The sequence below is a fragment of the Accipiter gentilis genome, chromosome 31, assembly GCF_929443795.1.
Source record: "Accipiter gentilis chromosome 31, bAccGen1.1, whole genome shotgun sequence".
Lineage (NCBI taxonomy): Eukaryota > Metazoa > Chordata > Aves > Accipitriformes > Accipitridae > Astur > Astur gentilis.
Window position 1 is genome coordinate 17,619,690 of NC_064910.1, and position 17,060 is coordinate 17,636,749.

The window sequence follows — 17,060 nt, forward strand, 5'->3', positions numbered from 1 at the left end:
ACCTGATTTTCAACTGAAATTTAAAAGATGTACACCCGAAGAATACACATATTAAAGCAAAGCTCTGCTGAAGACAAGTAGAACATTAGTAGGCTGCAATGTCAGTATTCTTAATAAAGGTTCAAAAGCTTCTCACACGGGATGTATTTTTTGGTATTTATTCTTTGACTTTGAATTTTAATAAAACACAAAATCTTAAGTCATTATAGAATCACAACACATTTAGGTGGATTATTTGCAAAGCACAGGACAGCCTAGTTGAGTGTTCGGAAACAAAGGGCTGGTACTACATCAAGTACTAGGGACAGATGTGGCAGAACACAATCAACAATACCTCTGTTACACTAGTGATCTCACAAAGATATAGAAAACAAACAAAAAGAATCAAATACACCTAATTTTGCAAAACAGTGTTTGAGAGCCTCTGTATATGCATTTTGCTTCCTAACGCTGGTTCACTCAGGCCATGTGTTTGAACTTTTCAATACAGCCAATGGTCATGAGTAACATTTCAAAATGGAAGCTGAGATTTCGATGTGGCACACTAGTACAGCCAAAATACCGAATGTATTTATACGAACTTATAGTCAATAGCTATTTCAAGTGTGCTATTAAGGACATTACATTGGATAGGAATTTTTGTATGTCTCAGAAGTAAAGTCTAAGCTCAACAGGACTGCATGTCAAATGTATGCATGCAGCAGTCTCCACATCTGGATTTGTAAGAGCAGTACCCTAAATGCACAACAGTCAGCATGTAAATAAGCAACCGCCCTAATAATGAAGACCTCTGGTCATGATTCCATCTCCAGTAACTGTGTCTCATGACATCTGTATATGGACATGTGGATCATAATATTTCCCTATTTATCTTTGGAGTTTCAGCAAGATCTCTTCCCATCATTGTGATACCCACTGAAAGACTCCTGCCTTTCAGCACTCCTGTTAATGAGTTCCGCAGCAAAGCATTCCTTCAACATCCATCCCTGTCCCCATTCCCTTCCTCCGCCTTCAAAAAATACACCTACGCAAGTAGGTTCTTGGAAGTTACACAAATCCTTCCTTTAAAGGTGTCGCATTATGCATGGATTTTTCCATGTTCACATTAACGGTGTCATTGATTTCACCAAGAAGCTTAGCGTTTTCTACTTCTGTTCTGTATTCATATAGCACTGAAGAAAACGCATGGTGCTTCTTGATCAAAGCTCCTAGCTATTTACCAAAATAGAAACTAATTATTAAAAAGGCAAACTTTTTTGTTTGTAGTGAGTAAAAACATTTGCTTTTAAAACTAGTAGCTTGTCTCTAACTGATGGAATAGATATGCTGAATAAAGTCTTCCTGTTGTAAACAGACATGTAAACCTGCTAAGTGATACAAGCAATTCTTGGAAATCAATTTGCTGAGCATTACATACAGTCTTTTATAAAAAACCTGCCTCATAGCAAGATTTTAAAAAGGAACAGATCACTAAAATCTTTCTCAAGTTTTGAAGATAATAATTTATTTCCCCGGTTCTACCATTAGAAAAATTACATTCTTGCAAGCTTCATGTATTTCCATTTTGTTCTTGTCTCAGTGGTGGCAAAAAGTCAAATTCAGAAAAAAAAAAAAATCACAACAAGAAATTTCTACAAATTTCCCTATTGGGAGGGAAAAAACCAAAAACAAAACCAAAAAACTTTTTTGGCTTGCTTATCTCCCTGCCTAGAAAAGCTCCTATCGCCTTCACTTTGACAAACTCCTGTGTAGCAGAGTGCAAGGCTGCGTGCTCTTACAACCTCTACCCAGCAGCAGCTGAGACTTCTCCCAGCTTAAAACATTAAGTCAATTTCATTTTCTTTTTTCCAGACTGAGCAATATTGTTTTTATTTTCCCAGGAGGAAAATAAAAATCCTCAGAAAAATCCATGTTTCCATGAAAAGCCTGAATTTTGGGGAGGGGGGGGGGGAGGGAGGAGGGAGAAGCTTCCATCTAAAAATCAACAAGATACACAGTTTTCATCTCTGACCAAGTCTGATATGGCAAGCCTGATACAGTATATCCAAGATTTACTAATGCAGTATAAAGGAGCAGAATCTAGCTCGCAGTTTTGCTTGTCTATAATACAATCTCCATGAACGCTGCTATATTGAAAGAAAATCCATGGACTCAGAGGATCATGTTAGAGAGAGTATTTATATGAGAAGAATTGGCAGAGGCTGGCATTAGGATGGGTGGTAATAAGCCTCTTTGCTTAAAAGATATACTGATGCCAACTCAAAAGCATCCAGTCTGTAATCCCATAGCTCCACAAAGTATAGGCTACAGTTTACTTAGATGCCTTCCACTGTTACAACAGCCTACAAAGTATATAACATGTCCAGTGATTAAAAACAACGAGCAGTTTGGAGCCCTCACAAAAATGCAAATCCAGATAAAAATCGTATTCACTCTTGGTGTTAAGGAAAATGAATAATGAAATACAATGATGAGTAATGTAAGCAAAAAAGAGATCCAAAAAACTACTCCCTGCCAAAATAAAAAAGAAGCAGAGAACGCGTAACTCTGAATTCCAGTTTTTATTCAGAGCTTAACTGGAATGTATTGGGGGCAAAGTGCACCAATGAACAATAAAAATTCAGAAAGCCCAACGATGTATGTTTTCTTTCATTGCAGAGATGGGCTTGACTCAGCGCTCAGTCTGTAATCACACACTTATCCAGCCCTGCTCCTTCAAATTCACTTTACTAAGGCAAATTGTACAGGAGACTAATGCTCACTTCTGTGAGCAGACGCACAGCGTCACACACCTGGTGGAACTGGCTAAAAAACTTGCATGTAAAACCGTACAACAGCACATGTTCAAACAGCATAAGCAGTATCTTCCCTTAAATAACCAGACTGCATTTAGGTTTCTAAACCCAACCTTTGATCATATTAATTACAACTAATCGAATTAACTGAAAACTAGATTTGGCAATAAAATTAAGGATTACTTCTCTCTCCCCAAATGTCCCAGTAAGTAAAAAAAATCAATTCCCTCAGAAAGTGGAACATGTGCTGTAATTACTGAAACTACTGTGTAGTAACCACTGTGTATGACCTAATTGCTGTTAACGATAAGAAATTGTGTGGATACACATTCTTGTCATAGGTGACATCAACACAGTAACACAGGAAACAGCCTTCTTAGTAAAGGCAGTTAATCTCTTTTATTACATTTGGTACACTTGCTAAAATAGCTAGGTAACATGTTTATTGTCAGTTCTGGAAAGTGAAGACAAATTCTGAGGCTCACTTTTGGATTTTCTCTCCAAAATATTTGAGAAACATTAAAAAACCCAAAGGTACAAAGTAAACGTATGCTACACTTGTACCAAAGTGTAAATAAACTTTGGTAAGTGGTGCATGTTAAAACCAAAACACTACATCAACGTAACATTAAGGTTGTGACCCAAGCCAACAAAAGCAAGATAATTCATCAGAGATGGATGTTCTGGCCTTAGCCCAGCCTACTGCATGTACTACAGTCTGTTGCATCTGATCTGCTAATACTCCTGGGCCAACACATAACCTCAATATTCAATCTTAGATACATCAATCTTGTATTTTGAAGATGAGATTGGAACAAAGACATTTCACCACGTCGATTTGAAGATTTGGGACTGAACTCTTATGCTAACAGTCTTCCTACAAAAAATGAAGTTTGATAGCATCCTTGTAATACTCTACTGAAACATGGGTTAAAACTGGGATTCGTAATTATTAAGAAAAGAATGACATATGAAAAATAAGATACTTCTAGGGTTCTTGCCTGGCAGAACTTCTAAACTGAGAGAGCCCAGGCCTCTCAAATCTGATCTAGTGCACACACAAATAAAAGCTCCCATATCAACCTTCTCATATCTGAAATTCTGGCCTGAAATAATTTAGGAGGTTAGAACCAAAAATGTCTAATATGCAAAACAATGAGATTCTGTAAAGGTCTGTGCAAAACCTAGATAATATATTCCCCTTGCTGACTGAAATTCTACTCCATCCGTGTTAAATTAATATTTACAAACTTTAATATGAGAATTCAACATAAATTTTAATTTCTTTCCCCTTTTTTGGAGAACAAAAGGGAATATCTAGTTTTCCCCTACCTCAGTGCCTCATAACTGACTAGTCCCACAACTTTCTTCATCACAAGAACCCTTTCTGATTCCTCGTCCTTCTGAGTCCTTTTAGTATCTTCTCCTTCCCCATCTTCAAGAGTTACTTTGAATGTGTCATCTACTTCAGGATGAACATTAGGATATCAAGAGGCCTCATCAATTCTGCAAGCTTAAACTGATAGATCTGCTGATGCTACCTTAAGCTGATAGATCTGCCAAGCTAAGATTAAACACAGCTATAAAATGATCCACTCTTTGAGCCCATATGCTTCTTATAGGATTCAGGGGATACTTAAATTCACAAATCAGCGGGGCAAGGGGCAGCCCTCTCAAAAGCAGGTCTTTTGATTTCTTGAACCTTTCTGGAACTGAGGGGCAATGATCGTTATCAGCCAGGTTTCATCCTGCTGGTCACCACTTCTCCTGTATTGAAAAGCCCCTCAGCGGTTAACCCACCCACATACATCCTCGGTCTCGCTCACTGTTCCCTTGCCCCCAGCTTGTGCCGAGACTAAGTTCTGGTGGCCAAAACCACTGCACAGTTGTCTACATCAAAACAGAGCCTTGATTCATAGCTGGAGCTCTTATGTATGAGTGCAATATAAACACAGGTAGTTGTCCTAGTTGTAACTACTGCAACAACCACCTTTCAGAAGAAAAATAAACGTGCCTCTCTATTTATTATCAGCCCATGAAAGGCACTTCTCTCCAGGAGGTAATTTCAAACATGCAGCTGCAATGATCAGCTGCAGCTGTAAAACAATAGTCTCCAGGCTGATATGTATGAAAAAGCTTCACAACTTTTGTTTGATGTCTTAATGAATAATCATAGGCTGCCCCAAGCTTGTCAAAACAAATCAAAACAAAGCTAACACACAAGCAGATATGTGCTCTGTGTGCCTGTTCTCTCTCTTTGGTGTCTGAAGTCAGTTTTGAGTCTGAGTTGCACTCTGCAGGCAACGGCAATACACATGCCTTTACACCACCTTGCTAGTTTAGCCTGGTAACTCTCAGAATCACCACTGTTGTCTGACAGTTAACAAGGTGGGGAGAGAAAAAGGGAGCAGTTTGGTCTGTGTGCTCTCAGTTGCTATGTGCACAATCACTGTGCGAGAAAAATGGGTACCGACCAGTATGATTACCTGCTTACTGTTTCTTCTTCCTGCAGAAGCTGAGACTGGGAGGCAGGCAGCCTGTGCTCCCAAAGTGGGAGGCAGCATATGAATCAATAACAAATGACTACCTACCCACAAAAAGCAAAATAATCAGTCACAAGTGGCAACGTGTAGCATGCTTTTATAACACAAATATAAAGCCTCTGAATAGGTTACAGCAATTTTGTGTAAAAAAATAAAATCGTATCTGCTTCTTCCCCATCATCTATTAAGATCCCTTGCTTCCCCACTGGGCCAATGTCTTCACCCTCTTCCCAAGGGGTTCCTGCCAACGCTCTACCCCAGCCCTAGCAGCCAAGGTTGGGCAAGAATAAGTAGAATGTTTTCTTCTAAAAGTGATCTTGGGCAGTGCTATGGTAACAAGCACTACTGGTGATACCTCTGCTTTTTAAAAGTAAAAGCAGTATTAAACAGACATGAGTAGCAATACCTATAACTTCTCAAAGAAATTCAATGGCAGAATATCATATACACTTTTGAGTAGTCGACAGCACCTGCTAAATTGTTTTCTCAGACCCAACTTGAGGCATCAGTTCTTCCCCTTTATCAAGAAGCCCATCTGTATTTGGCTATGGAAGAGGCAAGAGAAAGGAGGATGGAAACTCCCTGGGGGAAATTCCTAGCCCACAAGACTTGACGTGCTCATAACTCTAAGTCCTCTACTAGCCACAACCCTTCCCCAGAGTTTTAGAGATTACATTTGGTGTAATAACAGCACATGATTTTTCTATTTTGCTGCACAGACACATACATGACATGATTCTTTTGCATCCCAGGACAATACAATGCAGGCAAGTAGATTATTAACGCAGTAATAATACAGTTTACCTAATTATACCAAGAGGCTTACTGTGCAGCAATGTTGCCTGTGTGGCTACAGCACAGGACAGTATTACCAGTGAGAAACATAACTGAGCGACTTCTGGAACTGCAAGAGATTTATTCATGTGAAAACATCAACTGTTCTCCATTATTCTTTGTCGACACTATCAAGAAAACACGTCCCAACTTGTGCTGTCACAAAGGACAAAGTTACAACAAATAAGAAAATCCATAAAACACAAAACATCATCGATATATGGGGATTTGAATGTGGCTATGTCTATACAAAGAGGTAGATCAGAAGTCAAAAACTTGCTGCCAAGATTAGAAGCAAAGATGCCATTTCTATCTAAGTTAGTAAAGACATGGGCCAAATTTCTGCTTGTCATTGTACAGGTAAACAAATCCATGAGAAAACACATATTGCCCCTATGCTTCTGCACTACGAATCAACAAAAGTTCCTCAGGAGTGCGGTACCTATCATGAACATCAACATCAGGAGAGGTCAAAACTCAGATGAAAAGTCAGGACTTCACCCAACCTATACAAATAACAAAGATAGCTGGACTCGGCTGACAGCGGTTGTCACACCATTTTAATGACAGCAGAGAAGCCTCTTTCACAGAGGCGAGAAGGAGCTGGCTCTTTGGCACATGGCAGCCCCACAACACACAGTGCTGTAGAAAACTGGGCCTGGAAGATGTACAGATCCTACCTGTTCCTCCTGTATCCACATCCCTGCATTGTTCTTCCCTTCCAACACATGAGTTTTCAAAGAAGAAACGAGAAATTAGTATATGAGAAATCCAGGCCTAATAGTTCAATCTGGACAATTTTCTAGGTCAAAGAAAAAAGCAGCAAACAGATAGAAATGCAACCTCTAAATATCTGCCAAGTATCCAGTTTGGCCCTTATTTTCACTGAGATGCACTGTCATTTAGCACGAACCACTGTTTACAAGTCTTTGGTTAGCTTACAGTTTGATGAGCTTAATCACGTGCTAAATCACCTTTAAGCCAATTTAAAAAAAAATACTTTTGAGGACTTTCATGGGATGGTCAAGCTTTCTGTAACAATTCAGCTACAGCATGTCCACTTCTCTGAACACTGGTGGTACCTTGTCGTGGTTTAAGCCCAGCCAGTAACAAAGCACTACACAGCCACGTGCTCACTCCTCCTCCCCGGCCACGGGGGGATGAGGAGAAAATATAAAGAAACGCTCATGGGTCGAGAGCAGGACAGGGAGGGATCACTCCCCTCTTATGGTTATGGGCAAAAGACAGGCTCAACTTGGGGAAGAAACAACATCAATTTAATTTACTACCAATCAGATCAAAACAAGGATAATGAGAAGTAAAACTGAATCTTAGAATGCCTTCCCCCCCCATCCCTCCCTCCTTCCTACCTCAGCCCCACTCCCGGTTCTCTCTCCCTCCTCGGGGAATGGGGGCTGGGGTCGGTTCCTCACCCCTGGTCTCTGCCGCTCCTTCCTCCTCAGGGGGAGGAGGACTCCGCACTCGGGCCCTGCTCCGCCGTGGGGTGTCTCTCATAGGAGACAGTCCTCCACCAACTTTTCAAAGGTGGGTCCTTTCCACGGGCTGCAGTTCCTCACAAACTGCTCCAGCGCGGGTCCTTCCCACAGGGTTCAGTCCTTCAGTCACATCCTACTCCACGGAGCGGCGGCCATCTTGGGGGGCCTCCGCTCCCCTCCGTGGCTGGGGGGGACAGCCTGCCGCCTCACCGCGGGCTGCGGGGGCATCCCCTCCTGCCTTCCTCCCTGACCTCGGTACCCACAGAGGGGTTCCTCTCCCGTTCCAATCCCCCACTCCCTGCAGGTTTCCCCTCTGAAATCTGCTCTCCCACCGGTGTTTCCACTGTCCCTGAGGGGCTCGGCCTGGGCCAGAGGTGGGTCCGGCTTGGAGCCGGGGGAGCTTCCAGCAGCTCCTCACAGGAGCCGGCCCTGCGGCCCCTACCCTGCTGCCAAAACCCCACCACACAAACCCAAAACATACCTACATATTTTTCCCACTTCTTGATAGATATTTCCCCAATTTTCACAACAAGAAATCAGTGCCTATAGATGTCTCAGAATATAGGCCATGCAGATTCAACAGTGTGCAGATAGCATTTATTTTCTAGTGATCCTCTCATCTTCTCTTTTCTTTTTTCCACACTTGTATTTACACAAGCTTCATTACTTCCTAATCATCCCTGTATCTCCCCCTTACTTATCTTCTTAGTGAGCAACCACAAAAAGCAGCTCAGCCATTTATATTTGCATGCCCTACTGGTAAATGCACACTTATCTAAGCAATACTCAGAATTACCATTGAGCATTTATTTTTTTTCCTCGTTTTTCCTTTACCTCCACAACTCCTCCAGCCCCGTTCCAAAGCTGGGAAGACAGCAGCACACCTTGTTGGGGGCTGGCGAGAACATGAACAGTCACAGTCTCTTCTTGAATAAAGAGGTCAAAACTGCAACTGTGAGCCCCGACCCCCAAACCCTCTTCAAGTCCCTAATAATAGGTTCACATCATACCTTAAAACCCAGCCAGATGCCCACGGAGTTGCTCTAACTGATAAAGCCTTGCAGTGCCTGCCAGTGCTCCCAAACACAGGCTCAGTGAAGTGGGACAGGACTGGGAAAGAGAGGAAAGTTACAACCATGAGGTATTTAGGGAACTGCTCCAAACAAGCTTCATTCAATACCTCTTTTGCTCAAGAGCTACCTGGAGCCTATGAACAGAGGAGAAAAAAAGGAGCTCCTCTCCTGCTTTGATCCTGGTTTTACTTTGAAAAAGCTATCTGACTTGAGTTATCAATTTTTTTTGTGAAGACATGGTGTAAAAGGTTCATTTCTTTCCTCACTACTTGCATACAAAGACATACAGAACTGGAAAGTCGCCAAAATGTATGCACATCTGAAATGAATTTAATCACAGGTCTTTTTTTCCTCCCATTATAAAGAGAAGATTGACTTCCTTGAAATTGAGAAAAACACAGTATATTCTAAAGAGCAGCTGTAAAGAAGTTTCACCAGAATCGTACTGTTGTGCCATGCAGAGCATCAGGCAACAAATTAAAACTCTTTCGCAGAGTAATTGCGTTGATGGAGAAACTGTGCAATGCTCTGCTCGGAAATGATAGCCTCTTGCAACTTAACACATTAACCCAGAGAGGATAAATGATTCTTGCTATAGTTACTGGTGGCAGATAAGGGAGTGACATGGGAGCTGAGAAAGATGTTGATTACAGAATCTGAAAGACAGATATGAGGCAGAAAAAACAAGAGACAAGAAACAAACCTCAAGCATCTCTGTCATACATATAAAAATAGTAAGCCTTGATCAATTTGAATTCATTCTAATTGCCTACTGCAGTGCAATCATAGCGTATTTTAAATGACATGCTGGTTAAATAAATTCCTGTGGGAGGTGGTCCCCTCTCTGTGACCACAAGATATTTAACTAAGACATGTCAGTAATGTGCTTCATTAACGTTAATGGCTGCAACACAGCAGAGGAGAGGGATTGCATATGAGGTATTACATTCTACGCATTCCTCTGCAAGTGTGGGAATAGCCAGATGTGCCCTAAAAGTGTTAACTAACTGCACTTGCTGTGACAAAGGGGACTTCTGAGCATGGGAGGACTGAAACATTATGAAGCAGCAACCAATAAGGCCTGACTGTGATTGTAAAGATAATGATTGTAAAGATAAGGCAGATGCTTCTGTACTCTCACTTACCTTCCATGCAAGCATGCTTGGCACAAACACTTGTTACCCAAGAACAATGAATTTTTACTTTCCACAATACCCGTGCCAGTAAATGTAATTACTCCAATGCCTGCAGGAAGCAAATGGCCAGCAGGCACGAGTATGTTCTAATGTTATTCACTCACAAGTTTTGAAGAACAGTCAAGGAACCACAAAGAATCCCAACTTGTAAAGCAGCTTTCTATATTTTCTAATCCATAGATTGTCCCACTAACTTCTCTGCTCCTTAATATTTTCATGTGGTATTCTCTGAAGTAGAAGAGAGGTGTAAAGCATATTTTTCTATGCCTGGATGTCTCCAATCCTAGAGAGCTCCTCCAGCTTTCTCAAACAGACAGTATTAGCTCTACGTGTCACTTTTTTTAAAATAGAAAATGATTAACAGCCTTCAGTCTTTTTTTAACTTGAGGCACAAAAGGCTGTGATGGAGTTATGCCCAAAGTGCTCAAGCCAGTTAAACGCAGCAGCCTCACTGCTAAAACTTGAAATTCTCCATTTACACAGTCCAGTGATGTTAGCAAAACAACTGGATGGCTACACAGGTACAGACCCTCTTACCATACATTTTCATCCCACACCATTCAAGAGTGATGGGAACACAAGGTGGACTTCAGAGTGTCTCTGCAAAGGGCCTAAACCAACCTGTAGTAATTTAAGAATACAGTAGATTCCTACTCTCCTACCAAAGTGCCAGCACACATGTAGCATAATGGAGTGACAGAATGATTATTATTTATACCTATTCCAATATGCCAAAATTGGTGCTAACTTAGAAAAAGGATGGACAGTTAAATACTAGATATATCTGAATTCTAGCTATTACCTCCATTTCCTTCAACAGATGGTACTACGACATTTTAAAACTCAATGGCACTGGCTATTCATTCACCTTGCATACCGTAGAACACAGAAAAATTCTTGATCTGGTCATTCAGAGCAAGTATGCAGATGTGAAATAATTTGCCTCTTCTCAATAATCTCATTGGTACATCTAACCTGAATAGCAGAACTGAATAGTTAATTTATTTCTCATCCAAACTGAAACAAAAGATACATAAAACGATGGGCCCAGCAGTAGAGATGAAATGGGAACCCGGATTCCTGACTTTCTGAAGCTTCTTTTATTTTAAGTTGCTTCACCAGAACTTATATTATTACACGCTGGGGGATGGAGGGAGTGAGAGCAGTCCTGCAGAGAAGGACTTGGGGATTCTGGTGGGTGAAAAGCTGGACATAAGCCACCAATGTGCACCTGCAGCCCAGAAAGCCAACTGTACCCTGGGCTGTATCAAAAGAAGCATGGCCAGCAGGTCCTGGGAGGGGATTCTGCCCCTCTGCTCTGCTCTGGTGAGACCCCACCTGCAGTTCTGCGTCCAGATCTGGGGTCCTCAGCACAGGAGAGACAGGGATCTGTTGGAGTGGGTCCACAGGAGGGACACAAAAACGATGAGAAGGCTAGAACACCTACCCTGTAAAGAAAGGCTGAGAGAGTTGGGGTTGGTCAGCCCAGAGAAGAGGAGGCTCTGGAGAGACCTTACTGCAGCCTTTCAGTACTTAAAGGGGGCTTATAAGAAAGATGGGGATGAACTTTTTAGCAAGGCCTATTACGATAGGACAAGGGATAACGGTTTTAAACTCAAAGAGGGTAGATTTAGACTAGATATCAGGAAGAAATTTTCACAATGAGGGTGGCTGAAACACTGGCACAGGTTGCCCAGAGAGGTGGTAGATGCCCCATCCCTGGAAACATTCAGGGTCAGGTCAGACAGGGCTCTGAGCAACCTGACCTAGTGAAAGATGTCCCTGCTCACTGCAGGGGGGTTGGATGAGATGACCTTTAAAGGTCCTTTCCAACCCAAACTATTCTATGTTTCTATGAATATGTATACTCTCTTGTTTTGGGTGGTATTAGCTCCATGTATATATTCATCTCCCACTGGAACTGCCAGTGGCCATTCAGACACCAGAAAATATTGTGGTGCCCTTAGGTATCCAGTTCCTCCTATGAATGCCCTGTAAAATTGTTTTCATATTGATGGAACAATTTTTGAGGGACTGGGGCACTGTGGTGGGGCTTGAAGAAGTTTATCATATCCATCTTGCTACAAACTGATGCCCTGCCGTAATTGGTAAGTTGGACTTTGTTGGTTTTGGCAGTTTTCTGCAGATCCTAAAAAGTTGATGACTATGCAAGCTGATGTCTTTCACATTTGTTCTTTTCCACACCATTATTTTCATAGACTGGACAACTTTTTTCTGCTTAACTTTGATTCATTAAAAAACTAGTCCTGTGGCATCACTGCATATGTGCTACCACACAGTACCTCTGCTCAGAGCCAAAGGTGAGAATTCAGTGGTCCGTTGTTATTCCTTAAATAAGTATACAACAATTGGAAAGAAACAACAGGAAAACCAGATTTGCAGATGATTGCACAACAGCTGTCTTTGCTAGGCTTGATCTCCAGCCTACAGGAAACAATGGAAACTTTCACGTTACTTTTAGTGAGGTTTAGATCTCTTCCACAGTAACCTAAGTACAGGTCTACTACCTGCATGTATCCTGCATTAGGATTCTGATAGCTAAGCTTCTCCTTCTCAATTAATCTTCTGTTCCTTAGGAGTTCAATGTTTTATGCTGAAGATCAGCTTATTTTCTAGGAAATAAGCACCACTGTCTAGGAACACTTGGGTAGGATTCATCTTATTGATGCAGGTGTCTTCACTGTCTGTCTGAACTAGTGATACTTGGCTTCCTCCAGAGCCAGTACAATACAGAGTGAAAAAGCCAATTCTATGGCATGACCTGTCTGACCTACACAGACATGTACTTTTGGATGTCAGGAAGTGTAAGAAAAGCCTTTTCCTCTCAACTGAATATCAAGTCATCCTAGCATGAATGGGTCTGATTTAGATTATCTACCCTGTAGACATCTGTCCTTGATCAGACGATCCCACCCCAGGTGGCCCAAATTGGATGCAGCAGACAAACTTTACTAGTTGTTTTTTATGTAGTTACTATGGTTAAACAAAAATGAAATAGAAGACAATGTCTGTGGAATAAACAACGTACTGTTTTCTCCCTTTTATTGCTGCGATATGAAGTCAGTGGCTTAGCAGTCTAAACAGAGACGGTTTATCAAGCCCTTACCTTTAGGGATAGTAATCTGACAGCCCAGGTCACAGTCCTGCTGCAACTGATAAAAAGCCACTTCCTGCAGCCGAGCACGCTCCAGCTCCGAGAGGCTTTGAACGGGAACTGACTTCAGCCGAACGCTGCGCCCTGACATGCTGTTCCAAGTGAAATCACCCTACAGGAAATCAAATGGAAAAATATGAAGCATCATATGATACGCACAGTTTAATAAACAGACCATCTCTTTTACTGCTAGGAAAAGCAACACAGGTCCTCTTTTCTAAAAGGGCATTTTCTTGGACATCTCTAACCTTTCAAATATCTTTGTTTTCCTAAGAGCAGCATTCCTTAAAAGGAGTACAGACATGCAAAACAAAAAGTCAATTCTGTCTGAAACCATTTAACCAAGTATTGTTGCAAAAACATTAGGATTCCAGTAACCAAAAGCACAAAGCAGGAAAAAAAAAAAGCCCTTGTCTGCTTTCCCCAGTTTGCCTTCTTTGTGCAGTACTCTGTCGTCACTTCATTCCTTTCCCCACACCGTCAGTCAGACATGCAGACCTCCACAGGTCCGTGGACAACGTGCATCTTATCTCCCTCAACTTGCTAATCCCACTCCACCAGGCTGTTCAGAGAGCACACGGGCAGAGCTCCTTCTCTTTTCTGACACATCCTATCCCCTCCTTATGACGATATTGTGTTTAGACCAAGATTGACTAAAGGACAAGCTGTTTCATGTTTTTGAAGAGCCATAATAACAACGTATGTGTTAAAATTTATACAGGAAAACAACAGGAGATATGCTATGTCTCTGTAAGGTACCAATTATGCTTGGAAAGCAAATCAAAAGCTTTAGCTGTTCTCTCTCCCACCTGTGATAACACATACAAAAAGCTATTCTCTTAGCCAGTATTTAGCTTGGGTGAGAGAAGTAATCATCAGTCAAAAAGAAATGCAAGTACACAGGCAGTCTTAAAGGCTGACAATTAACTTCAAGCAAGAATTTCAGAATTCACCAAAGCATCATCAAAGAGCATATTTTAGCACTACAGGAAGAGAAAGAATTTGTTTTTCATTCTAACCATGTCAAAAAATAAGCATCAAGCTTGTCAGTAGGCCTAACCTGATGCAGCTGTAGAGAATGGAAAAACTCTGATGTACATCAGCTGAGCTGTGAAGACAAATCCATCAACTTGCCCTTCATCACAACACGGCACACTTACAATTAATGAACCTCGCTCTCATGTTAAGTGCCCATTTTCAGTTTAAATTTCAATATCTGTACCTTTACTGCATGCTCATATTTTCATCATTCACTTCTAATTCATCTATTCTGCACACACATCTGCAGTCAAAGGATGCCCATTGACTTAAAAGACATTGGCTGAAGCTCCTTATTATGAAAATCAATAAAAATTGACTTTACTTAGTAGTCATACATCCTGTTATATGTAAACATCTTTGTGCACACTTCCATGTTTTGCCTGTGTATGTATATATATATCTGTACACACGTAGAACCTGTATATACATTTGTGTATACACACATATCATATACACACCTATATATGCATACCTATGACTGTGTATGTGTACTCGCACATACACGAGACAAAAATCATTCACAAATATGCAGCGCTATCTAGCAATACAGATCAAAGGAGCTACACATTAAACACCATTTCTAATGATGCATGAAGTATGTTTGAGTTCATCAAGGAAGCCTTTTTTCATAGCATTTTTTGTAAGTCATTAGACAACCATAATAGATAGAGCTGTTACCTCAACGTGAACAACTGCACATCTGTACACTCAATGCATGTACTATGCTCAATATCTTTCTGGTATTTATATATACATGGGCCACATACGCAAACTTCTGCACTAGCCCAGTATTTGACTACTGGAATTTGTTCCTTCATTTTTTGCCTCTTCACCTCCTTGCTCTTCTAGTGCCTTACTGTTGATTAGCTAGATTTAGTAATTTCAAACTAAAGGTTTGCACGGTGACACAAGACAAGCTGACTAGCTTAACTCAAGCAAAACCAATGCCGCAAGAGACACATAAACCTCATTTTCAAAACCGCAAGTAAACATTTACATTTTTTAAAAAAGCTGTTGTCATTTATAGATAAAAGTGATCAAGAGCAGAGTCCACAACCAGACAACATATACTAAGAAACTAATTCCTTTCCAGCCCTGATAATGCAAAAGAAACTTTACAAGTACAGAAGTATGCATTTCAATCCTCATGAACATATAATGTACAAAATCTTGTACAGCCAAAATGCTACAGACAGAGAAACACAGGTCTTTATAGTAGAGTTTGGGGGGATTTTATCTTATATATTTTTCTGAGATAAGCACTTTCATAAACAAAAATATCACCAATATGTCTACCATAAAAAAATGCAGAGATATTTAATTCTGAAACAGGAATGGGAAGCAAAAAGGACACCCATTAGACAATGCTGAGGTAACAGAATACTGAAGACTCTAAATTTTTTAGGACATGTCTTCTTCCCTGTAGAGCACAAAAACGAAGAGGTGTGTGGGGCTTTTAGGAATTACCACAAGTAAAATACATATTCCTTAACTGAATGTTGCATGGACATATGAAGTCTTGCTCTTTTTAAGATAAAAATTACCAAGGGCAAATCTAACTCTGGAGGTAACTCCACATCCTCTGCCTTATCTCTGAGGTAGCTCTGTAACTACAAGCAAGCAGTGAGCAATGCTGCAGCTCAACTGTTAGCCCAGCCAAACCAGTTGGAACTCAGAGAGACAGGGCTTGCTAGCTCTGCTACAGCCTTGCATTAATATTCTGCTTTAGAGACCCCAGTAAGCCGCTTTGCACAGCGCCATGCTGCTTTATATGAGCAGAGCAGCCAGCTCAGCACTGGCTCAGGAATCCTACCTGGGCTAATTTTACCTTAACATGGGAGCACCTCACCTCATTTTTTTTATAGGGGGTCAAGGGTTTAAAACCAAGCAAAAGAAAGCTCCCCACAAGATTTTAAGGGCTGTTCCTTCCAACCAGGTTTTTTATTCTGGCAGTCTGCAAGCTCCCAGTATGTCCCTGGCACTTACTGGGCTGGCCCTGACTAGCAAATAACGGTGGGATGCAAGCTCTGCACCTTCCAGCACCAGGACAGGTCACTGAGCAGTGATAAAGAATGTGGAATTACTCTGTCCAGTTGCTGTGCACTAAAGACATTCCTCTTTTACAGTGATGGGTTTGATAAAATCTCTGCTAGGTCACATTAACATAGGTTTTTACTATGCTAATAGCACACATGACTAATTAACTAAAGTATTTTTGGAAGATCATGTGTTAGGGGCCAGTGGAATCTCCTAATCTGCAAAAAAAAAGTGAGAAGCTCAAGAAATGTTTCCTTGAAACAGTCTGTTTTATTTGGCAAATAAATATCACTGTCCTCTATAAGCCAAAACACAGTATTTGATAATTTAAGGTATTCACAGACTCCTACGCTTTGCATGACACAAGGTACATTAAAAGCCTCACCTTCCTTCTAAAGCACTGTACAATCTTATATACACCCTGTAAATTACTGCAAAATCAACCAGGCTTGGGAGAGGTCCAGAAAAGTCGAGCTCTCTTGGCGAATGGGTGCTGGCCCAATTACATCTGTCACATCTGCCTAAAGCTATTCTCCACTGTGTGGGGCAACCAAAGGAGGAAAAGGGCAGGACAGACTTGTAGAATATCTTCTGTTTCTCTCTCTGTATGAGGCGGCCCATTTCATCAACCTACTTCAACATCAGCCTAACACAGCTCCTTGCAGAAGCTTAAGAGGAACAGATGATCTTTAAGCACCAAACCAGAGTGACTTGGTTGTTGACATTCATGCCCTGCATATGTATTCAGACATACATACACAGCTTTTTCCCTGTTATTTAGATTGTAGGATTGTAGGTCAGAATATGAACTGCAAATGGCTCCTTCATCGCCAAGATGAAAAAAACCCAAACCAACCAAACAAAAAAACC

General features: G+C 41.1%; 1 protein-coding gene across 10 annotated transcripts in view; it reads right to left on the reverse strand.

The window, feature by feature from the left end:
• The window catches only part of ARHGAP6 (Rho GTPase activating protein 6), a 339,162-nt gene that overhangs the window by 56,420 nt on the left and 265,682 nt on the right, over positions 1-17,060 (reverse strand). For all 10 annotated transcript variants that reach the window (XM_049834635.1, XM_049834634.1, XM_049834643.1 and 7 more), the window contains one exon: positions 13,065-13,224. In XM_049834635.1, the coding sequence (XP_049690592.1) occupies positions 13,065-13,224 (160 nt within the window). The remainder of the gene's footprint in view (positions 1-13,064; positions 13,225-17,060) is intronic.